The 24,560-nt window shown below is 44.2% G+C and overlaps 1 protein-coding gene across 1 annotated transcript; it reads right to left on the bottom strand.

Moving 5' to 3' along the window:
• Nucleotides 1-7,756: 7,756 nt before the first annotated feature.
• Nucleotides 7,757-24,128, bottom strand: LOC309970270 (serpin B8). The gene is made up of 7 exons (XM_082852555.1): nucleotides 24,018-24,128; nucleotides 18,465-18,642; nucleotides 17,054-17,191; nucleotides 14,683-14,800; nucleotides 12,400-12,542; nucleotides 10,253-10,405; nucleotides 7,757-8,644 (listed from the first exon to the last, which is right to left on the bottom strand). Exons 2-7 carry the CDS (start codon nucleotides 18,630-18,632, stop codon nucleotides 8,240-8,242), a joined length of 1,125 nt encoding a protein of 374 aa, XP_082708681.1. The 5' UTR covers nucleotides 18,633-18,642; nucleotides 24,018-24,128; the 3' UTR covers nucleotides 7,757-8,239.
• Between the last annotated feature and the right edge of the window lie 432 nt (nucleotides 24,129-24,560).

Here is a 24,560-nt window from a genome sequence, read left to right on the forward strand (position 1 = left end):
AAATGTTGAAACGACAAATAGCAATATTGCCGCTGACAAAAGATGAAGATGAAACAAATGTTAGAACAGAAAACATGGTTTTATTTTGCCGGGCTCTCACTGGAAACTATCATCAAAGTCTTTAACTGAAATGAAAAAAGTGTCGATATAACAAGCCCACTAGAGCCAACTCGGATTTCTAACAACAAAAGTCATCTCTGAAATAACAAAAGCTTACAAATTAATGAAAAATCTCAATGCAGAAAGTCAGGCGTATGGCCCCAAATAGCCTTGTGCTACACATTCGTTAGACAACATTAGGGCTGGAGGCCACTTAGGGATCAGCTGGGTAAACCCCTTCATGTTACAAAAGAGGAGACTCGGAGCACAAAAGAAGTGAAGTACCTTGTTCGAGGTCTTAGAACTAGTTAGTGACTTCTGAATTGTTAGCAACTGCCTTCTCTACATCCGTGAGACCAATCACTTCTCCCTTCAAATCCAACTTTGCCCAGTTATTGAGGCAGCCCTAATCAGAGCTGAAGTTCAAGTTCAGCAGCTGCTGGGGCCTAGTATTTGTCCTCCTAGGTCCTTTCTGTGTTACGCTCAGTAAGCCATAGACTTGCTGGGACCCGCCTCCCTACCACCCCACAGCTGCTGAGCCAGAGGTCCGTGTGCAGACCTATGCCCTCTGCAGTCAGGTCTGTCTGACGTATGACATGGACCACAGGGACCATGACTGTAAATTCCGAAAAAATATTGGGCAAAAAGGATGGAGGGCTGGCGAAGGCATGGTGCATCCTGGAAATTGAAGCCCACAGAGTTAAATATTAGGGATAAGGGAAAAGATAGAAAACCCAAAAGATGAAATAAATGATTTTTTTTCAAACGCTGCTTAGTATGAGAGGTCCTGAAGATCAGTCAATAGGTGAGACATTCAAACAATTCAGTCTTTTAGAATCTGCAAAAGATTTGCAGCTGTGTAGCTTAATCTGCCTTTCAGATATACAGATAGCACATTTTTCAAGAATAAGTAAACTTTTAAAAAGTATATATATAGTAAAAGTCATGGAGCCTATAGAGATGAACCTTCAGATCAAAAGGGAAAAAGCAGCATGGAAAATACTCAGAGAACGACAATCTAAGAACAATCTCTTATAGAATCTAAAGATAATGTATGGAATCTGTTTGACACATGCAATAGAAATCAAGTCAATGTGTTGCTTATGAAATGTGGTTCTTCTCTCACTATCCAGGAGAGAAGAGTCTGGTATGAAAAGTGAGAGAGTTGGCATAAGGAAGGATTGCTGAAAGGACTCTCAACCCACACTCTCTGCTCAGGTCCTCTGAGTTCCCAGCCACTTCTCTGACCTTTCATCCATCCGTCTGACACTCTCTTCTGAGCTCCACACCCAGCTGTGAAGCTACCTTCTTGAAATAATGTACACTTTGCCCTCTGTATCCATGGGTTCCAAATCCATGGATTCAACCAACCACGGATTGAATTCCAGGAATACGGAGGGCAAACTGTAAGTATATGTTGCAAGAATCTCAGTGCTAACCAGTTCAAAGTGGGACCCTTGGTTCCCATCACACCTAAAACTCCCAACCCCGGCTCCCCCTTCAGCTTTTCCGCATTGCAGGAAAAGCACCTCCTTCCATTCCTTTGTTCATCCCAAACCCTTCAGTAACTTAACTTGCCCTCACCACTCCCACACATACCCTGGTACATTCGGTACATTCTGTTTAACAGTGAGACCCGTGGTTCCTTTTTAAAATGTGTCTCTAACGCATTCCCTTTTCTAAGCATATTCCTCTACTACTGTAGTGTCATCAGCCCTCATCTCTTGCCAAGACTATTAAAATAATCCTCGTATTGGACGTCTTGTTTCTACTTTTGCTCTATTTTATTTTTCTCCATACAGCAGTCCAATTAATCCTTGGAAACTGCACATTTAAGTGCTTCCTTCTTCAACTTAAAGCCCTTTAATAGGTGCCAACAGCATTAATAGTTAAATGTAAATTTTTTGTGTGACACACGCACCCTTCACGACTGACCTTGCCTCTCTTCAGCCTCCTTTGCACATCCCCGCCCGGCTCACAACTTCCCTCCCACACTCGTACCGTTTCAGTTCTCCTTCAATAAGCATCTTTTAATATCAGGAGTTTGTCTGTGCTGTTTCTTCGTCGTGGTACACCTTCCTCATTAACAGCCTGGTTACTCCCACTCAAAATTTAGATCTTAAATGGTACTTCTTCAAAGAGGTCGTCCCTCATTGCCAATCTAAGTAAGTCTCCCAGGTGACTCCCTCATGGCAGCCTTTATTTTGCTTCTTTTCCTAATACTTAGGATAGTTCATCATTATATTGTTTTGCATCCTTTTGGTTCACCTTTATGAGCTTCACTCCACAAGATGTAATGGCACAAGAAGACTGTCCATAAATAGCAATCTTCTGGCATACGGTAAACATGGAACATGTGTTGCCTGCTTTCCCCCTAAATATCCTATTTTGATGACTGTATAGAAGGGGAAAAAAGAAATATACCAATGAAAATAAGAAGGATGAGAGGGAGTTCAATGGTGGGCACAAGGTTCTGGTTGATTTCTGGAAGTCATAATGTATGTGGCAGGATATCAGTGGATGAATCAAAGTGAAGGAACAAGCAGCTTGGCACACGTAAAGGAGAATGCTCGGGTACTGGTGGGCATCAGAATTCCCAGACAGGCTCGGGATTCTGAGTCAGCAGACCCTGAGGGAGAGAGGGCAGAAGGGAGATGGAACTCCAGTGGCTCCAACTGGCTCCATGCCTCCCATCTATCTCCCTGTTGGCAGAGTGATGGGCAATCCAGAATTGCTCCCTAGGGAAAAATAAAACTGTGAACTTTTTTGGTAAAGAAAATTTAAAAATCTGGCCAGAGAGAGAAGGTGCTTTTAATATGGAGACTAGAACCTGAGAGTAGAATTTATCCTGCTCTGAAATTTGAAAGTTAAAGAAGGAGGAAAGGGAGTGGAGGCAGGTGGAGAAAGAGGTAGGCACGCCAGGCTTTTCTACCTGCACGCCCTCTGGTACAGAATGCAGGTTACACACCGCTCCATTAAAAGCAGGCTTCTCAGTTAAGCATACTTTTTGACAGAGAGGCCTATTGAATAAAGAGCCCTACCTATACACATAGACAACAGTAGAGGGAACATAGACGAGCTGCCTACATCAATCCTCAAAATTATTCATTGCTGGATAGGAGTCGACAATCAAAATGCACAAGGAACCTTGAAGAACATCTTTCATTTACTATAGAGGGAACGATACTGACACTCAGAAGAGCTGATCTGGAAGAAACAATTTAGACAAGAACGTGAACAATTCCCATTTGGTATTTTTAGCTAATTCAAGAGCTTATTACACACGCTCACACAGACACAGACACACAGACCGATACGACAGAAAGGAATAAACAAAAGGCAAGAAAATATGTTTCTGAAATTTAAAACATTATTGCCAAAACAATCAATAGAAGGACTTGGAGGAAAAAAATTGGGAAATAGCTCAGGATTTGAAAATAGAGAAAAGTTGAGCTGTAGATGATCAATTCAGAGGGTCTAACACTTGATGGCCATACATTTTGGACAGTAAGATAGGAAGGGAAGAAATAATCAAATAAATTGTACCACATGTCATCAATTCTAAAATGAACCCCCTCTAAAATGCATTATTATTTCATGTATTGCTAAGGAAATAAAAGCTGTGCCAATTGAATTATACAATACTTTGTTTCACTTGAATTTTTATTTATAAATATGTAAAGAGTTCCTTTAGGTGTGTTTAGATATATATTGTCTTCTTCATATGTAAAATGCAGTATTTTCAAAATAAATTGCAAAATAACTTAAAACCATATTCAGAATCTGGTTCTTTTAAATGTTTATGGGGCTTAAAACCATAGATGTTCATTTTTTCGTCACAGTATTCTTTATTCTGCCAGCAAGAACTTTGGTATGTGGGCATTACCAAACGTGAGCAAACATAGCCCTATTGTCTGGGATTTTCTTCCAAGCTACTGACGCTCTTTCTGCAAGTTTTGATGTTAGCGTATAATAGGGAACCTATAACACAGGGTTATAGGGTTGTCCTTTCTTAGGTCCTATAAATTATGGATTATGGTCATTGCTTTGCAAGAAAATTGGGAATTTCACTCATTCTTCCAAATCTAGATATTCACTTCTCTAATATCAAATTCCACATCACCGTTTCACTTCAGTAATTTTTGGCATTTACAGTAATTTTTTAAGGCCAGATAATAATATAATCTTTAAAAATTAATGGCAACTATACTCGACACACATAGCATCAACAATAACTTGAAGTGAAAAAAATAAAGACATCTATGACTAAAAACAAACATATATGGACAATGAAAATTACATCTAGACATATCTTACTTTCAGAGGTGTGAAGATGTACAAAAATGGGTCTTATTATGAAGTACAGTATACTGGTGATATTTTTTACCAGATTTCTATTATTTTTTCTATGTTCATCTGTCCAGTATTGAAAGAGGCATGTTGAAATTTAAATTTTATCTTCATTATGAATCATACCCTTTCTATATCAAAAGACAGCATTTCTCCATTTTAATTCACTTCCTTAAAGTCCACCTTTTCTGCTATTAATAGTTTGACTCCTGCTGTCCCTTTATTTAAATTTCCCTGATAGATCTTTGCTCACTTGATGTCACTTTGTTTGAGGTATGCTAATTGAAAACCACATTTGACCAAACACCGTTTTTCATTTTCAATCTAAAAGATTTTTATCTTTTAATAAGGAAGTCACTTTTAGTTCCATTATTAAATTTACAATATTTAGTCTTATTTCTCTTAGCTAGTTTTAGTCCTCATTGCATCACATTATACTATGATTTCTCCATTCTTTTGTTAATTTTTTTTTATTGTGAAATGTATCACTGATACAACACAATGGATATACATATATGTATATTTAAAGATTAATAGTAAGTTGAATAAGCATCTAATATCCACTATCCAACTTAAGAAACAGAGTATCAGGAATAATTTTGACGCTTCCTGTTGATCTGATTACATTCTTTCCCTGCCCTGGATTTCGTACTATCCTGTATTTTGTGTTAGCAAGTCCTTTGCTTTTTCTCTATAGCTTTACTACATAGATGTAGCTCTAAACAACATAATGACCAGTTTGCTTATTATTTAACTTTGTGCAAATGCAGTTGACACTTGTTATTTTTACTCTGCATTTTTATGCTGATAGCTGTGATTAATTCATTTTCCCTAATATATGGTGTTCTGTACAAATTTGTACAACCTTGTACATTGTGTTCTGTATGAAAGGTGCTGACAGTGTGAATGGTGCCCCAGAGCTGAGTAAGGTGATAGCCCTGATTCCTTGGTATGAATACAACATAATTTATTCATTTTAATAATTCAGCATTTTTCCTAGGGCTTCTTTTAGCATTTTTTCTTGCTGTGATGAAATAGTATTGCTATGAGCATTATTTTACATGTCTCTTGAACATACAGTTTCTCTAGGGTTTCTAACTAGGGTGGAATATCTGGTAATAGTGTATACAAATACATGCAGTAATAAACTGTCTTTCTCTTGCTAATCTTTTTGTTAAAGAGCCTCAGCTGAAAACCTAAGGTGGTGGCTAGAAGTAAAGTTTCCCTTCCCTACAAAAGCATAAGATGGACTGGACCACCATTGCTGACTTTGAAACTGGAAGAAAGCCACCAAAAAAGGCCCCCAGCTGACAGGCAACAAGAAAGCAGGGACAGGCAACAAGAAAGCATTCCTACCACCACGTGGAGCTCAGTGCTGCCAGTAACCTGAATGTCTCTGGAAATGGATTCTCCCTCAAAACCCCCAAAGGAGGCAGCCCTGCCGACACCCTGACTTTGACACTATAAGACTGGGGTAAGCCACTGACCTACAGAATTGCGAGACGAAGATCCTTTACTCAAGCCACTGGGATGGTGGTTAAGTGTCAGCAGTAAAAACCAACACAGTGGATGAGCTTGGCTTCTGATAGTTCTGTTGATCCAAATGCTTTTAAATAACCTGATCAATGTTATTTTAAATTAATTGTTTTCTCTAGTTGTGTTAGTCTTTAACTGGCAGGAGGAGGCCATGAACTGAGACGTATCACAGCTCAGTTATGGCCAAAACAGGTTTGGTGGAACGCAGACACGTGATCAGTCTTCCAAGCAACGTATTATAGTAACTGTCCCTAGTTCATCTCTGTGTTTCCTAGCTGCTTTGCCCTTGTTGTTTATTCTAGGATGGACAGCTATGGAACAAAATTTGGCCAACCTAAGACTATGGTTTTGGGGTTGAGGGGTGGAGCTCTGCTTCAAGTGCTGTGGGGAAAGAAGGAAGCTGACACACTGAGAAACAATAAAACCAGAGATGAAGAAAGAGCCTAAGGCACTTGGGTCCATAGTTCTAGTTATTCCTCAAGCACGTTTCTTAACTTGATACTGGATAATAAATTGCTTTTTTCTAAGTTAGAAAGCAATGTGTTTCTGTCATTTGCCAATGCCAAGAATCAGTGTTGAATGCTGTATTCATTTCCTGTTGATGCTGTAACAAACTGTTATAAACTTAGTGACCTATAACACCACAGATTCACCATCTCAAAGCTCTGCTAGTCAGAAGTCTAACGCAAGTCTCTGGGCTAAAACCAAGGTGCCTGCAGGGCTGCATCCCTCTCTCAGGGCTCTGTGGCAGAATCCATTTCCGTGTCCTTTCCAGCTTCTCCATCCACGTCCCTTGACGGGGCCCCTTTCCTCCATCCTCAAAAGCCAGCAACAGTGAATCTCTCTGTGCTCTCCCTCCATGGTCACATCCCCCTCTGACCTCTCATTTCTATTTTAGTTTGCTTTCTTTTATGAATGAGATTGAGCACCTTGTCATGTGTTTACTGACCTTTTCTGTTTCCTCTTTTGTGAAGTATCCATTTCATGTCAATTTTTCTACTGGATTGTTTGCCGTTTTCTTACAGATTCTTTCATGGCACTATTTAACCACTAAAGGATTTATCCTTTAGTGGTTAAGTTTGTTAAACTGTCATCTCCTGGTTTGTGCTTATATTTTTATAATTTGTATGGTGTATTTTAAACTTAAAGTACCTGTATTTTAATGTAGTTGATTTTGTCCATTGTTTACCTTAACTGTTTTGCTTTTTATATATTGATTAAGAAATCCTTCTTTGGGAATTCCCTGGTGGTCCGTGGTTAGGAATCCGTGCTTTCACTGACAAGGGCGTGGGTTCAATCCCTGGTCGGGGAACTAAGATCCTGCGAGCCTGGCAGCATGGCGAAAAAAAAAAAAATCCTTCCTTTCCCTAAAGTCATACAATATTCTGCTATATTTTCTTGTAAAGTATATAAAATTTTCATTTCTCGTTAAGTGTTTACTATCTCAATAATTGTTTTCTTCTTTTAAATAAGGAATTTTTCCCCAGCATACTGTATTGGGCTGTCATTTTCCTATTGACCTCTAATACCAATTCTTTTCTGTTTCACATTTCATATATGAATAAGTACGCTTCTGGGCTCTTCTGTACTATTAATCTGTTTGTCTATCCCTGTGTAAACACCACACTGTATTACCAGGGCTTTATGACAAGCTTCAATATCTAGTAGAGCAGAGCTCTGCAACTTAATCTTTTTCTTTAGAAATGTGTTATAAATTTTGGCCTTTTGCTTATTCATATAAATTTTTAAATAAACTTGTCAGGTTCCATAGAAGCATTGCTAGAATTTGGATTAGAATTACATTACATCAATAGGACAAGTGGGGGAGAACTGACAATTTTTTAACTCAAGGTCTATTCATGATATGAAATATGTCCATTTATTTTGGTCATCGTTAATGACTGTCAATAGCACTTTATAATTTTCAACATAACAGTCTTGCTTATCTTTTGTTAATTATCATTCCTAAGAACATTATATTTTTAGTGCAAAATTAATTACATTTTCTAACTATTGCATTTTAGATGCATAAAAATGCAATTGACTCTTGTCTAATAATGATACTGTGTACAACTATAGCAGGTATTGCTCTAACCTCTTTATCAACCTATTAAATCCTCTCAACAACTCTGTGAGGGGGTCCTGTTATCATAATTACACTTTATTTTGGCATTCAAACCACCGCATCAATTTGGTCACAGGGAATTTGAAGTAAGGCAGGGTAGGCAGAGTGACGTACAAGGACTGCAGCTCTTTATGGAGAAGAGAACTTGCCGCAGAACAAAATGCTGTTGGTTTCATGGTGCCTGATGAAGAAAAGGAAAGGGTGGTCTGCACAAAATCTTGGCTCAGTTCTGCTGCACAGGGAGTTCCTGACCACCGCGGTGGCCGCAGCTGCCTCCGTGCCCTCCTCGTTGACCTCTACAAAGCACTTGTGCACGACCTTGGACATGGGCACGTTCTTCTTGGCTGACATTCCAGAAAAGTCGGCCTTGGCTTCCTCAAAAGCATCAGTCATTCCTAAACTTCGAAGAAAAGCCTCCAAGTCATAACTCTCCTCCAGCTTTAATCTGGGAAGAAAAACTTGAACTTTATCCTTAGTCAGCTTTTCTGGATTTGTCCAGGCTCTGAACTTCTCATATGTAAGTGCCTTTTCCACCTGAAATAATGAAGAGTTAAATCTTAAAAGCTAGATGACAAGAGCCTGGTACCCACCCATCCCCCCACTCATTAACACCTCCACACACACGCATGACCTGCAGTTAGATGGTGACATCTAGTCCAAGACAATCTAAGGGATATTTCCTCTTATAAACACACCTGGATTTCCCCTCAAATTCTTGCATTTTCCTTGTTTTATGGACACAAGAGAAGAACAGATAGAAAACACCTGAGACAAAGATAGGGTTTTATTTTTAACTATCTGTAGCAAATTCATTTCAAGCATTTTTTTAGTTTAGAAAATTCTCATAACCAATTGATTGTATTCATGCGAAACATTTTACCATGAGTTTGAGAACTTGTTCGACAAAAGGGAGACAAAGCATGGCTCAGAACTCTGATGGATGAAAAATGGGGAAATCAGGGATCATCTGAACAGGAAGGAAGATGTGGATTCTGGGGAGGGGAGAGCAGCAATGGGGAATTCCACAGGACGATTGCTTCTGGCATCCTTGTTTGCCCTCTGCCTGCCCTGGAGTTTCAAAACCTACAAGACCCAGAACTCATTCTGTTTATCCACAGGGAAGAAATAAAGGAGGAAGAGGGGGCTTCCACTTGCGTCCCCACTTCCCTTCACCACCTGGAGTCCAGGTGAGTTCTCCTCTCCCGTGACAGCTGGGTTTGGATGTCAGCTCTATTCCTAGACTCTCCTAATTTTCTTCTCAAGTCGCCGTGACAGAGCTCATCCTTGCTTATGCCAGGACCTTCCTGATTCCATGGAGAAGCCAGGGAGATCAGGCAGGCCCTAGCCTTACAGCGGTGTGCTGGTGTGCAGGCGGTGGGCTGGAGCTGGCTTGTATCTCCGGAGAGAGTCAATTGTTAAACCCTCGGGAGCCTAACTTCAGCCATGGTGGGGGTATTTACACCGCAGGAGTCACTAAATATCATAATGCTTCCCCTCCACCCCAGAGAGCCAGATAACGAGCATACTATCACTCCTGTGCCTCCCACCCTACAAAGTTACTTTCCCCATCCTGAACCCCCACTTTCCATCACGGGAAGATGTCTTCCTCGTGTCTGAGATAAATTCCTCACCTGTACTTTAGACGCTTGCTCCTCAAGTTGGTCTATGACCAACGGCATCTGCATCACTTGGAATCTTGTTAGAAATGCAAAATCTCAGGCCATAACTCCCCCCAAATAAAAGTCTGCATTTTAACAAGATCCCATTAGGTTAATATGCACATTAATGTTTGAGGAACACGGCCCAGATCCATTCTTATCCTTTTCCTGTCCTTTTGTTCAGTAATTATTGGGCTCTCAGCTAGACCCTCCCTTCAAAATAAATAATAATGTTCTTATATTTTTGGAAGTCTCTCTTCTAAGCTTCATCAAAATTTGTCAATACCAGCAATTCCACTCCTAGTTGTACCCTCAACAGGAAATGCATACACATGTTCGCCCAAAGACATGCAGTGGTGTTCATTTAGCACTCCTTAAAATAATCCTAAATTGGAAATTCCTCAAATGCTATCTGGTGGATGGACTTTTAAAAATGAGCTTAGCCTGGATCCATGGACACTCAGACTCATTGCCAAGGGCTTACCACAGCGAGATCTGTGTTGTCATCAGGCAGTAAAATGAGCATACTCAGCACCCCCTCCACGTAGGGCAGCTCCAGGACCTGGGCGTGCACCTCCTCCACATACCCCATTTTAAATTCAGCTTGCTTAAACATCATCTGCACTGTCTTCTTCTCCTAATAAGAATACAACATTAAAATCAAATTACTGAAAAATGAGCGCAGTGCACTAAAAGATATGTCTGATTCGCAGAATCCCTAGGTACATATAATTATTATTTCTATGCACTTACGCTGATTGATGTAAAGTCTTCATTATTACATATTAGTGTTGAGTATAACATTCTGTTGCCCCAGCAGATCAAGTATTATGAGGCGGGAGAGAATCAATTGATGAATATAGAGAGACACAAAACTATATTATTCTCAGAAGAAATTGTGTTTTTTTTTTTCTCTTTTGAGAAGATGGGTAGAGAAGCACTCCCAGGGACCTTTTAATTAAAAAATTATTTCTCGGGCTTCCCTGGTGGCGCAGTGGTTGAGAATCTGCCTGCCAATGCAGGGGACAGGGGTTCGAGCCCTGGTCTGGGAAAATCCCACATGCCGCGGAACAACTAAGCCCGCGCACCACAGCTACTGAGCCTGCGCGTCTGGAGCCTGTGCTCTGCAACAAGAGAAGGCCGCGACAGTGAGACGCCCGCGCACCGCGATGAAGAGTGGCCCCGCTCACCGCAACTAAAGAAAGCCCTCGCACAGAAACGAAGACCCGACACAGCCAAAAATAAATTCATTAAAAAATATATATATATATCTAAAAAAATAAAATTATTTCTCCAAGTTAAGGGGAAATTTAACTAATATTCAGGTCTTTAGGCAGAAAGATCTGGTTGGAAAAGGTATATAGGCCAAAGGGAGTTATACTTTTTTTTTCCCCAATAAATTTATTTATTTATTTTTGGCTGCGTTGGGTCTTCGTTGCTGCGCGCGGGCTTTCTCTGGTTGCGGCGAGCGGGGGCTACTACTCTTTGTTGTGGTGCGCGGGCTTCTCGTTGCGGTGGCTTCTCTTGTTGCGGAGCACGGGCTCTGGGCACGCGGGCTCAGTAGTTGTGGCTCACGGGCTTCGTTGCTCTGCGGCATGTGGGATCTTCCTGGACCAGGGCTCGAACCCATGTCCGCTGCATTGGCAGGCGGATTCTTAACACTGCGCCACCAGGGAAGCCCCGGGAGTTATACTTCTATTCTGAAAACTTGCTCAATTATATAATTGGCTTTATGGCCTTGCTTTTCTTGAAGGGGGAACCTTGATCAGATGTCTAGGGTCCACCATTTTTAAAGCTTGCATCAAATATATTCTAGATTTATAAATTTTTGTGTAATACACTGTTATCAAGCGGATGGAGGTCAAATTCCAAGCTAACAGTTACTGACCCCAGCCGTTATCATATTCAAAAGTGAATGGAGAAAAGTGTTTTCAAAGTTAGGCATGTAATTCTAGAAATCAAATATACAACATGATGCTATAGTTAATAATACCGTATCAAATACTGGAAATTTGCTAAGAGGGTAGATTTCAGGTGCTGTCATCACAGAAAATATATGGTAACTATGTGAGGGAAAGATATTTTAATTAGCTTGACTGCGGTAATCATTTCACTATGTATATGTTTATCAAACCCTCACCTTGTACACCTTAAATATGTATAATTTTTATTTCTTAAGAAGTTCCAAGAATAAATAAAAACAAAGCTGGCCTGGACATTTGCTAACACTTTTTTTCTTGTATTAGGAATTGTACAGCCATGAATTCTAAGGCAATAAATAGTCACAGTTGTCACTGACTGTTGCAAGAAAGTGTCTAAATACAACAGTGACAGTAAAATACAAACATAATTCCAAGGCTTAGAAGACAGTTTCTTTCAATCCAAATAACACGACCAGAGAGAGAAGATCGATTTGACCGAGGATCCAAAAACAAAATGATCTAACAATTATTTTCGTTTTTCTCTTTCCCATTCCAATAAGCGATAAATAGGGGGCATGAAATTCCTTCAGAAATAATAAATTAAGAATCAAGACAGTGTGAAATAAATTATGTTTTTCCATTCACTCACAACCTTTCCCAGAGTAGTACTTTAGAAAGTAGCTGTATATCTGCAAAAATATGTCCCTACCTTGTTGGTTTTAAAGGTCATTCCCCTTGTGTGCTTTCTGTCAAATTGCTCATTCCACTTTCCTTTGAAATAGGTTGCATTCACGAGGACCAGCTTGGTCAGAGGACCGATTGCCCCAGCCCCCAGTATCTCTGAAATCTTTCCTGTACAGAGTATGAGAGAAAGTTATTGCTATTGGGGGAGAATAAACATTCTTTTACAAAAGTTCTCTTGACACTGAAAGCCGAGGCTTGGCGGAGGAAAGGCTGGATCCTGTAGTTCCGGCTGCCTGAGGAATCGGGGTGATGGTGTTTCATTCTGTGCACACGTACAGCGTAGTGTTTGTCCTTAAACAAGAATCTTGAAGCAGGCAGGTCAACGACCATTTTGCCCTCAATTTATAGATGTAGAAATTCAGGTTCAGAGTATTTGCCTGACTTTTTCTCAAGGTCACATAGGCGACCAAGTGGTTGAGCTGAGAAAATAACCCAAGAGTCTCGATTCCAACTGTAAGCTTCTCGACCTTGGCACCATCATTTCTCAGCCACGCCACTACTGGCATTTTAGGCCACATAATTCTTTGTTTGGGGGATGGTCCTATGTGTTTAGGATGTTTAGCCAGTATCACTTCCCCCAACTATGACAACTGAAAATGTCTTCAGTTATGGCCAGATATCCCCTAGAGGTTGATTCTGATTAAGAATCGTTGCTCTGTGCCCACCTTCAAGTCTCATTTAGGTGAGAAGAGGCTTCCAAAGGATGGGGATACAGATCTGTAAATGGGAGAAGGCAGCTTCCTGGAGGGAGGGAATGGGGCAAAAGAATTAGGGGGATGCAATAAAGGGGCCCAAATTGAGTTGTCCAATGAGAGCGGAGACAAGGTGATCCCCAACCCCCCCTCCAGCTCTGCTATTCCGGGAAATCTTGGGTGGTCAACCTGTTGGAAGGAAGGGTGTGAGCAGCCGTGGAGGGGGAAGTGGGTGGTGGAGGGAGGGTGAGGTGTGGAGAAGCTTCTGGCTTCCCTAGGTGACTCAGTGCTGCTAGATCAACTGGAGAGCCAGAGACCACTACACACGTGACGTACGAAAATATCAACGTGAAAGGCTCTTCCCTTCCGATGGTCGTTGGCTGCCTGCGTGATCACGGGTATTGTGGCTGCCTGACGCGCAGTGGATGCGCCATAAGATGGAACGGATGGAATAATGAGTGCCAGGTGGGCATGTGAACAAACGAGTGACGTAACCTCCCCGCCTGCTGACGTCTCTAAATTACGTGCTGAGTACTTAGAGTTCTGAAAAGCACATCCTTTTTCTCTGCACTCTAATTGAGAACTGGCAGAAATGTTTCTGCTGAGACAGAATGTGTCTGGACAGGGCACCCTGTATGCTCCACAGTAGCTGCACTTCCAGAATCTGGAGCAAATTCAGAAAAGCAAACTTAGCCACAGCCAAGTTCAGAGGGCAGGAGAGGGCTGTGGATGAAACTAGAGCAGCTCACATCACCACTGGGAGGTGACATGAAACGTTGTCCCACCTCAGCTATAACCTAAATGGAATGTCCTGCCCTTAGAGCACGGCAGTGTCCTCGCAGGTAGAAGTTAAATGGGGCAACCAAAGAGGAAGCATTTTTCGGGGATGTTCCATTACCTTCCAGAGGGGAGGGCATCTGAGAGACTAACATTAGGTTTAAGCATTTTTCAGAAATCACCACTTCGTAAGCCCAAGAAAAATATCAGAATTGCATCAATGGCCTGAAAGCCCAGCAAACACACATAAACAGGCCACTGGTTACAGGGTCACAGTGGCCACCCATGGAGGTCACATCCCAGGTTACAGGGTCACAGTGGCCACCCGTGGAGGTCACATCCCAGGTTACAGGGTCACAGTGGCCACCCCGTGGAGGTCACATCCCAGGTTACAGGGTCACAGTGGCCACCCGTGGAGGTCACATCCCAGGTTACAGGGTCACAGTGGCCACCCGTGGAGGTCACATCCCAGGTTACAGGGTCACAGTGGCCACCCCGTGGAGGTCACATCCCAGGTTACAGGGTCACAGTGGCCACCCGTGGAGGTCACATCCCAGGTTACAGGGTCACAGTGGCCACCCGTGGAGGTCACATCCCAGGTTACAGGGTCACAGTCGCCACCCGTGGAGGTCACATCCCAGGTTACAGGGTCACAGTGGCCACCCGTGGAGGTCACATCCCAGGTTAGGGTCACAGTGGCCACCCGTGGAGGTCACATCCGGCAATCTCAGCTCTGTGTCCCTCATAACACCACATCTCCTGAAATTAAAATCTCTCACCTTCAGTCTTCTCCGTCACCCAGTCATTTACGTGTTTCCTGCATTCTTCAGTGTCTTTAGAAAAGTTCAGTTCCTCCAGGTCTGCCTGATAGAACTTCTGGCAGGATTCCTTAAAAGCCTACAAATGCAAAATACCTAGTTTGGCCACATTCCACTTGTCAAAGTTTCCTAAAAGTGTGAAAACATTTCTTTCTTAACGTGTTTCTAGCACAAATGCTTGCACAGGGCACCCTGTACTTTAAGACTCATTTATGCAATTAATCAAAATGTATAGACTGCTGGCTTTGTGCCTAGTACTGTGCCAGGTGCTGGACACCAGGGTGAAGACATGACCTTGGACCTGAGGTGGCTCACAGTCTGCTGAGGGAGAAACATATACACACAGTAATTCCAATTTTATTTATTTATTTATTTTGCAGTACGCGGGCCTCTCACTGCTGTGGCCTCTCCCGTTGCGGAGCACAGGCTCCGGACGCGCAGGCTCAGCGGCCATGGCTCACGGGCCCAGCCGCTCCGCGGCACGTGGGATCTTCCCGGACCGGGGCACGAACCCGTGTCCCCTGCAGCGGCAGGCGGACTCCCAACCACTGCGCCACCAGGGAAGCCCCTCCAATATGTTTTGAGAATACAGACGGCGGCAGCCATGCACAACACAGCCCGTGAACATTCTTGTCAAGCGCTTAAACTCCATGTTGACTTTGTCTGATTTTGTCTCCCCTGCTAGGTGGTTAGCCCTGTTTTACTCATTTCTGTATCATCAGCACCAACCACAGTGTCTGAAGCATCCTTAGGGAATGACTGGGAGGCTCCACAGTAGAACTAGATTATCAACAAATCTTACAGGTTCAGTGTGTGTGTGTGTGTGTGTGTGTGTGTGTGTGTGTGTGTGTGTGTGTGTGTGTGTGTGTGTGTGTGTGTGTGTGTGTGTGTGTGTGTGTGTGTGTGTGTGTGTGTAGGGTATTAGGGAAAACAGTGACAAGGGATGAGCCATGGAACATAAGCTGGGATAAAATCAAGAAGGTTGTTATCTGCAATACATTAAACCCAAGGATAACTCACCTCAGGAAAACTTGTTTTCTGATATAATGTGCCTGGCAATGGGCTCCCATCCTCCGCCCATCTCCTGTTCTCAAACATTTTAGCTTCTACAGAAGAAAGAAGATGTAGAGAGAAGAAGGACCCAAGCAACCAAGAGAAGTGGAGAATGGTTCCCTGTGTCCCCAGTATTCCCCAATTACAGTATTCAAAGGTCAGTCTGATATTCAAAAATGAATATCAATTAACCAGGAGATTCCTGGAATCACGAGTGCTTATCCTAGAAAACCTAACTAGCTGAGGGATCCAGAATCAGCTCCAATAATATTTAAGCCCAGAGCAGGCAACCTCCACAGGGTAGCACCCAACAGCAGCGAGAACACGATTATATCTGATTCTAACAAAATAACCCTTGGAACTGTGGCCAATAAGATGGCCGGACTTGTCCTGATCATTTCATTAATCTTAAGATAGCATCACTCTGCATATTATGTGGCATAATTTTTTGGACTTCACTTATTGAACAATGGCAGGCTTTTACTGGACTAGGGAGCTTTGGAATTATATGTTGCAGTAAATAGGAACTACCCAGGTTCAAAACCTTATTTTTTATGAACAGATTTTAATTTTAGAAAGATTATTCTGTCAGTAGTGTGAAAAGACTAGGCTGAGTTTGGAGAGATCCATTAGGAAACAATTAAAGTAACAGTGTAGAAGATGTGAGAGTCTGGACCCGGCAATGGCGGTGGTGATTCAGAAGACAGGACAAATCTAAGAGATTTTGCGAGGCCAGCTCCACAGAAACAGCCCAAAAATCAGAGATGAGATCAGGGGATGGCGAGAGTGATGTGGTCACTGAGAAGGGGATCAAGGGGGAGAGGCAGGTCTGGGTGCAGGAAGATGGACAAATTGAAATTGATATCTGGGAAGATGTATCAGAGACAATACTTTTTCAAAGGACAGAATTCAGAAGGAATCATAAAATTCAAAATTACAATTACAAAATATAATTCTAAGCACATTTTTTTTTTTTTTTTTTTTGCGGTACGCGGGCCTCTCACCGTTGTGGCCTCTCCCGTTGCGGAGCACAGGCTCCGGACGCGCAGGCTCAGCGGCCATGGCTCACGGGCGCAGCCGCTCCACGGCACGTGGGATCTTCCCGGACCGGGACACGAACCCGCGTCCCCTGCATCGGCAAGCGGACTCTCAACCACTGCGCCACCAGGGAAGCCCAAAGCACATTTTTAAGGCAGCAGAGCTACACTTTATCTCTGCTCTTCTGTAGTTTCTGTATTATTTTCAATTTCTTTTTCATCGGTGTACGAGCAATACTTACTGGCAGGAAATCACATGTCTTTTCCCCAAAGAGTCTGTTGGCAGTTCTGAGCAAGTACTGAGGGCCAGATTTGTTCAATTCCATGAGAAGTGACTGGAATCCTTGGTGAATATCTCCACCTTTGTTCAAACAAAGTGCCTGGTAATAGAAGACGAGAACGGCAACTTTTGACATGCCATTTCTCCCCCAAAGAGCTATTTCCAAACAAATTTCTACACTGAAAATCACCGCGAATCCTATTTTAAAATGAGTTTTGTTTAACCGTCTAGCACAGGTTCCTCAACCTGGCAGTATAGACTTTTGGGGCCACATACTTTGTCGGGAGGCTAGCCTGCACATCCTAGGATATTCAGCTGCATTTTTGGCCTCTGCTCACTAGATGTCAGTAGCACCTCTTGGTTATGACCACCAACTCTGTCCAGAATTTGTCAACTGTTCCAGGGAGGAAAAATCGCCCCCAGGTGGAAAGCCCTGCTCTAGGAGATTTATCTATGCCAGGAAGACAGCACGTAATAACTCAGGAGGGAGACAGAACAGAACAAACAGGTAGCGGGAATGACCCACAGAAGACAAGATGAGCAGAAATGTTTCATTAGCAATTCCACAGAAGTCCTCCAGACCAGACTGTGACTTAAATGTCAGGTCAGAGTGAGAATCAAGGCTGTTCCCTTATCTCCCAACAACCCCAGTCCAAAGCCTCATTCCTCCAGGGAGCTGGAAGAAAGAGCCACCAGGGATTCAACTGTGGCCGTGGACACGCTTCTGGGGGGTGTCTGCGCACCCCGCTATTAGGGGGAACATGATGTGTATATGACAGTTTTCTGGGATACATTCACCAGACAGTCAAAGCAACTAAGACATAAATAGGGGAAGGTCTACTTTCCTAAAGTAATATCCACTACTTCATTGGTAGCTAAGCGCACATATAACCCATTTCAGATCAATCAGATAATATATTCCCTCTAAAAAACTCCAGAAGATGTAAGTCCTCATTTGTGTTGCATTCGTCTTCCACTTATGCATAATTGTACACTAGAAACAACCGATTTAACAAAAAGGTTCATTTACACAGTTGCATTTCAATTTGAAATACAATGTTAGCAAAAGTTTAAAATAGAACAAAGTGGAAATTCTTGGCCTTTTTGTGGAACAGAATTTTAGTTCACCTTTCTTATCAAAGATGCAGAAAATAACGTAGTGACTTGATTTCTCCCATGAAAACTAGAAGGAGATTCCGTCTTACACAATTCACCTTTCCACCCATGTCTGCTTTCTCTCCCTCACCACGGTGCCCCTCCCACCTCCCAGCCTCACTGGCTTCCATCAGCTGGAGTGAAGGATGAACAGACCAGCTCTATGAAAGCACAGAGGAAGCCCGCCCTTGGTCTTCCTTTGTGGTGGGCACGCATACCTGGGACATCTGCGCCGCAGTGTTTCCTTTGGCCCCCATTAAGACCATGGTCAGGGCAGAGGAGAGGCTCAGGGGAGAGAAGAACACGTTTCGCAGGTTGTCCTTTTCACCCAGCAGTTTTAATAAGTTGATGGCAAAAGTGCCATTTGCTTCAGAGAGATCATCCATCAGTGAAGGTCTGTACCCAAAGCACAACACAGAAGCACGTTAGCCATGCCCTCCACTAGCCACTGTGCACTAGTCACTAGTCACACCTCCACCCCTGTCTGTGGACACTGGGTATGGTCAGCAGGATAACTGCATCCCCAGACATCCATGTTGAATCTCCAAAACCTGTGGCGATGTTATCTTACATGTGACTGAACTAAGGATCTTGAGATGGAGTCACCTGCATCATCAGGTGGGTTCAGTGTAATCACAGGCTTCTTATAAGAGGAAGGCAGGAGGGTCAGAGCCAGAGAAGGAGAAGTGAGGATGGACGCAAAGGTCAGGACGGTGTGGAGACACAGAACGCAGGCAGCCTCTGGGAGCTGCAAAAGGCAAGGGAACGGACTCTGCCCTAGAGCCTCCAGACTTACAATGTAGCTCTGCCAATATCTTACGGACTTCTGACCTCCAGAACTGTAAGATAAATCCCCCTATGACTAATAGTTCTTCAGTTTGCTGTCTCTGGCGTAATTTATAAGCAATGTTCTATGAATTATAATATACTATAAATAAAAATGACATTTCTGTCACGATGTCACATGAAAACAGCCGGATGGATTTCAACAGATTTTGGAGGGTTTTTCTGGGATGGTCTGCCCTAAAATGTGGGCTCCTGGGAAGACACGAAATTTACTTTAAATCAGAAGGACTCGAAAACAATACACCATTTTCCACTGGAGCTGTTGAAACTGGTCTGGGAGCTGTGAAGGGAGCCCCTGGGCACGGAGGTAGAACATGAAGCCCAAATCTCCAGTCATCAGACGCACACTTTGAATCAGGCACTAATTCTGGATCCAGGCTTCACTTTCCCCCCCAGCTTGACTAAACTTTAGACAAGCTTCTTCCTGCCTCTGGTGCCTGACCTCTCTTTCCTTAGAGCACTTACTTTAGGCAATTTGTCATCATAATTTCTTCCTCTGCTCCTTTGAGAGGTAAACATTTTGAAAAGCCTCCTTCCTATTTTACAGCCCAAGACAATCCTTCTCAAGTCCCTAGCAGCCATCCCTTTAAAATGTAATTGTCAAGGAAGATCGTCTCTGTGGGATGGTGGGAGCACAATCGCAGCAGGCACCTTGCTGCAAGTTGTGAAAAGCTTTTGCAGCGTATTAATTTTTATACTTTTAGAAAAATTTTATAAATGTTGCATTTATTTCTATTAAACCTTCTAGAAACCTGGGCTGCTAGTCAGTAAATTACTAAAGTTCATCAGCTCATCTTGTTTTCCCTGAATCTCTCTGCTGTTACAGTTGAAGACATTTTGGAACATAAAAGCACAAATCGTCACCCATAATCCCATGATGCTATAAGCTATTTTTTCTATTATGCTATCTTTTTTTCAATTGGTATGTATATTTGTAACTCAAAAATTGTAAAGCTACACAAGAAAAATATGTTCCAATTTGGAAAATTAGCAAACAAGAAAAGTACTGGAAACTCCACCTAGAGATAAGGGTCATCATGCATGCGCTCATTTTTATAAACAGATGGGCCATTCCCTGGTCCTTCTTCTTTCAGTTCCCCAGTGGACTAGAAGGGCCTCCTGCAGCAGTCTTGAAAGTATATTTCATTTCGACTTGGAGGAGGTGGGTCTTCTGGGCCTCAGGGGCAGGAGGGGAAAGTGGGTGGGGAACACAACTGTTTTAACCGGAGCCTCTTCACTGTTGAATGGTTCCTTTGAAGCTTCCTTCTAAGATATTTTTTTCAAGAGGAGATGTCTCTGGTTTAAAAGAAAAAAAAAGGGTGGTGGGAAAAAAAAAAAAAAGAAACGGTGTGAAGTTCACACTCTAAATATAAAACAACAGCCCAAACCAGTGCACATTCTTTAAAGTTTGAAAAAAATGTATTAAAACGTCAACCAGGGGCTTCCCTGGTGGCGCAGTGGTTGGGAGTCCGCCTGCCGATGCAGGGGACGCGGGTTCGTGCCCTGGTCCGGGAGGATCCCACGTGCCGCGGAGCGGCTGGGCCCGTGAGCCATGGCCGCTGAGCCTGCGCGTCCGGAGCCTGTGCTCCGCAGCGGGAGAGGCCGCAGCGGTAAGAGGCCCGCGTACCAGAAAAAAAAAAAAGTCAACCAAGAAAATACAACAATGGCACAATTTGAAAACAGTGCTCTATACTTAACAGGTCATTTAATAGAGGACACAGTGTTAAGTTCCTCACTGCCCTCACTTTAGTAAGTCCCTCCAGAGCCGTCAGCTGCAGGGCTTGAACCCGAGGGCTGCAAGGCTGATGTGTCTGCAGTGGGCAAGTCCCACCGCAGAGCAAGCCTTAGCCTGCCTCCAGGCCACTTCTCACCCCACATTTCCTCACCTTACACTTGAGGATGTTTCGGAAAATAAAAACCTAGGAGCCAGGAGGGATATTCAAACTTGATAGCACTGCGCCTACCAGAAGGTGGCACCAAAGAGACTCAAAGAAGGAAAGAATTAGGTAAACTGGAGATGAAAGACAGGAATAAATTTGGATTTGATCTTACATGAGCATAAGAGTTTTGACCTGTGGACTGAAATAAAAAATGTACAACGTGAGATTAAGTCGTGAGCTAAGTTTTATTCGGGGGTCTTACTGAGGACTGTAGGCTGGGAGACAGCCTCTCAGAGAGCTCCGAGGAGGTAGGGGGAGAAGCATGATTTTAGGGAATGCACACAGTCAGACATACATATCAGTAAAGGGTTACTGCTAGTCACGAGGACCAGATATCTCAGTTAGTGATTTTAGTGCTTTCCTACGTAGGAGAAGTGCAAGAATCTGGGTTCATTAAAATTTTTTCCTGCGATACCTCTCTCTAAGGAGGCTGTTTTCCCAAAGCACAGAGTGCCTCATCCTGTTTTTCATCCTGAATTCCTTTCAGCGTGCACTGTAGGTCAGTGACTGCAATGGCTAATGACTTGATCCTTGTAGAACTGGATGGAGGGCAACGTTCTTTGTTTTACAGGAACCAAGGTGAAGCAGACATAAGCTTGGGCTGATGAGTGTGTGAGTGTGTGTGTGTGTGTGTGTGTGTGTATAGTTGTCCAATATGAAAAGGCAAAGGAATGAACTGGAATATCACATCAATTTCCTCTTTACATTGTAACTGCTCTTAATTGTAAATGTCTATTTCTGGTTTCTTCCATATTGCCTCTTTCTTCATCTCATTTCCTCACCTCCATTCCTTTTCAACATCCAGGTGCTGGTCAGCAGCAGAGTACTTCCCATCAGCATCTCACCCCCAGCACTGACACACCGTCGCACACACACACCAGTGCACCTCTCAGATGTGCCCCAGCTCACACCAGTGAAAAGATTTTATTTCCAGCTAGTAAAATGGATTGGCATTAAACTCATTTTCCTTTTACAGGTGAACAAACAAGGTCAGAACAATTAAATACTGTCCTCAGGTCTCAGAAAAAACTGACAGATTCAGCCACAAAAGCAAGCCTTCTCTTCCAAGTAGTTGTCCCTCGGTATCCATGGGGGATTGGTTTCAGGACCCCCGTGGATACCAAAATCCAAGGATGCTCAAGTCCCTTATATAAAATGGTATAGTATTTGCTTATAACCTACACACATCCTCTTGTATACTTTAAATCAGCTCTAATTACTTACAATCCCTAATACAATGTAAATGCTACGTAAATAGTTGCCAGAGGGCGCAAATTCAAGTTTTCCTTTTTGGAACTTTCTAGAATTTTTTTCAAATACTTTCCATCTGCTTTTGGTTGAATGTGCAAGTGCAGAACCAGTGATAGAGGAGAGGGCTGACTGTACTCAGCATCATTCTCTCCTGGGGGCCTTGAATGCCTGTCATCTCCCTGCTCCACTCCCCCATCCCATACTCACATCCCAAAGTGAATCTGTTCAAAGAGCACTTATGTCCAATTGTCCTTATATGATTTTGAAGAAAAAAAAAAAAAACAACTGCCATAATTCCTGACTGGGAGCTCCCACCCTTGGGGAGATACACATGCATGAATGCATGGTTTCAAGCTGGCTGTGCACTCCGTACCAAGAAAACCGACAAAGTGCTAAGGAAGCCCACAGTAAAGCAGAATGAATTCTCTTTAGGAGTTCAGGAGAAGGGAAACAGGACTGGGCAGGAGCTCCTGAAGGTGGTGAAAGAGGGAGGTGAATGTTAGGGCTGTGGCTGCGGGATAGGCAGGTACAAAGAATGTAGAGGAAGGCCATGGTTTGTGCGGGGACCCAGGGCCCTGGGTGGGTGTGTCTCCTGTGAGAGAACTGATGCGTGAGGCAGGAGGGGCCCCTCACGCCAGGTTTAAAGGTTTGGACTTGAGCTATGGTCTGGAAAGCCAGGAACGGTTTTCAAACAAATGCTATACCTAAGTTTTAGAAAAATATTGCGTCTCACCATTTGGTGGGTAAAAAGGCTGTGGACCCTGCCGGTAGACCACTGCCATAGACCAGGGACTGCCTAATACAGAGGAAATTTCTGCACTAAAGACTAGAAGATGGAACTGTTAGGCTGGGTGACTGGGAGGGAGGGGAGGGGAGGGAGGGAAGGGAGGGGAGGGGAGGGAGGGGAGGGGAGGGGAGGAAGGGGAGGGGAGGGAGGGAGGGGAGGGGGGAGGGGGGAGGAGAGGGGAGGGAGGGAGGGAAGGGAGGGGAGGGGAGGGAGGGAGGGAAGGGAGGGGAGGGGAGGGAGGGAGGGAGGGAGAAGAAGAAAAAGAAGAATGAGAAGTTGCAGGAAGGGGAGAACAAGAGGAGGGGAGGGGAGGTGCACGCAATAAGCTGGATCGCAGAAGGGACAGGGACTTGTGCTGTAGGTGGCATTGACCCAGCACCTCTGCGAACTTGCCCAAGGCTCCATGCAAACTCCGGGCGAGGAGGCAGTGGGCGCCACAGTCTTCCTGCTGACCCTGCGGTCCTCCCACTCACTCTCTCCAAAGCTCCCGCCTATCCATGTCCGGGAACCGCCGCCCAGGCTCGGGTTCCCGGCCACGCCCTCACTGCCAGCAAATCGCAGCGCAGCGGCGGCGGCAGGCCGCTTGGCCCTTCCACTCCGGAGACCACCCTTTGACCCAGGGCGGGTCTGCGCACCGCGCACCTGCGCTCGGGTCTCGGGGCCCGGTCCTTGGAGACTCACTTTCGAGCCCCAGAGCAAGCGGGCCGGGGGCCCAGGGTACGGCAGGGGCCAGGGCGACCCCAGCCCCGCAGCTCTCCTGCCCGGATACCTCCTGCCGTCGTTCCCCTAGTCCTCTCCTCCTCCTTTCCCAACCCCCTGCGTCTGCCTCTGGCCTCCCTTCCTCGCCTCCTCGCCCCCTTCCTCCCTTCCTCTCTCCGCAGGAACTCTAGGCTAGAGGCGGCCGCCGTGGGAACCTGAGGGCTCGGGAGCCCTCCCAGCCCTGGTACCTGGGAGATTCCAGCTGTTGCTGCGGCCGCTGCCGCTGCTCTTCCAGCTTGGTGGATGCTTCACGTCCGCTTTGCTTTCGGGCCGGCTTCCGGCGGTGACTCAGAGCACCGGCAGATGGCGCTGCCCTGTGCAATCTCTGACTCCGCACTCCCAGGCCGGACTTCCGGGCGGAGGCTGAGGCTCGCGCGCACCCTCCTGCCGCGGCCTGAGAGCAGACGGCGTGGCGGGGGAGGAAAGTAACCCGTCCCCTGAGGGTATTTGAGGAAGACTTAGCCAATTGGGGCATTGGTTTGTTTTCCTGGGTTAGTACGCGTGTATGCAAGAGCAGCTTCAGAATCGGAACTCCACTTTGAAAATTAACTAAAAGCAGAACCAGAGGTTAAAGCGTCCTAAAGCCAGTGGTTTCCAAACTGTTTTGGTAGGACATCCCATCAAAACAATTTTTAAGCATGCGTCTCCACTATCGAATTTACATGTGCTTTATGCTAAATACTAACATATTATGCACGCTATAAAACACGTAAACAAAAAATTTTAAGATA

The sequence above is a fragment of the Leucopleurus acutus genome, assembly GCF_964270905.1.
Source record: "Leucopleurus acutus genome assembly, chromosome: 13".
Classification (NCBI taxonomy): Eukaryota; Metazoa; Chordata; class Mammalia; order Artiodactyla; family Delphinidae; genus Leucopleurus; species Leucopleurus acutus.

Bases quoted from the DNA above. Each gene is read 5' to 3' on its own strand.
- LOC309970270 (XM_082852555.1), bottom strand. From the start codon at position 18,632: ATGGATGATCTCTCTGAAGCAAATGGCACTTTTGCCATCAACTTATTA. The intron at 17,192-18,464 runs GTATGCGTGCCC...TTCTATTACCAG, and splicing joins CTGCGGCGCAGATGTCCCAG to GCACTTTGTTTGAACAAAGG. The intron at 14,801-17,053 runs GTAAGTATTGCT...TTGCATTTGTAG, and splicing joins AGACATGTGATTTCCTGCCA to GCTTTTAAGGAATCCTGCCA.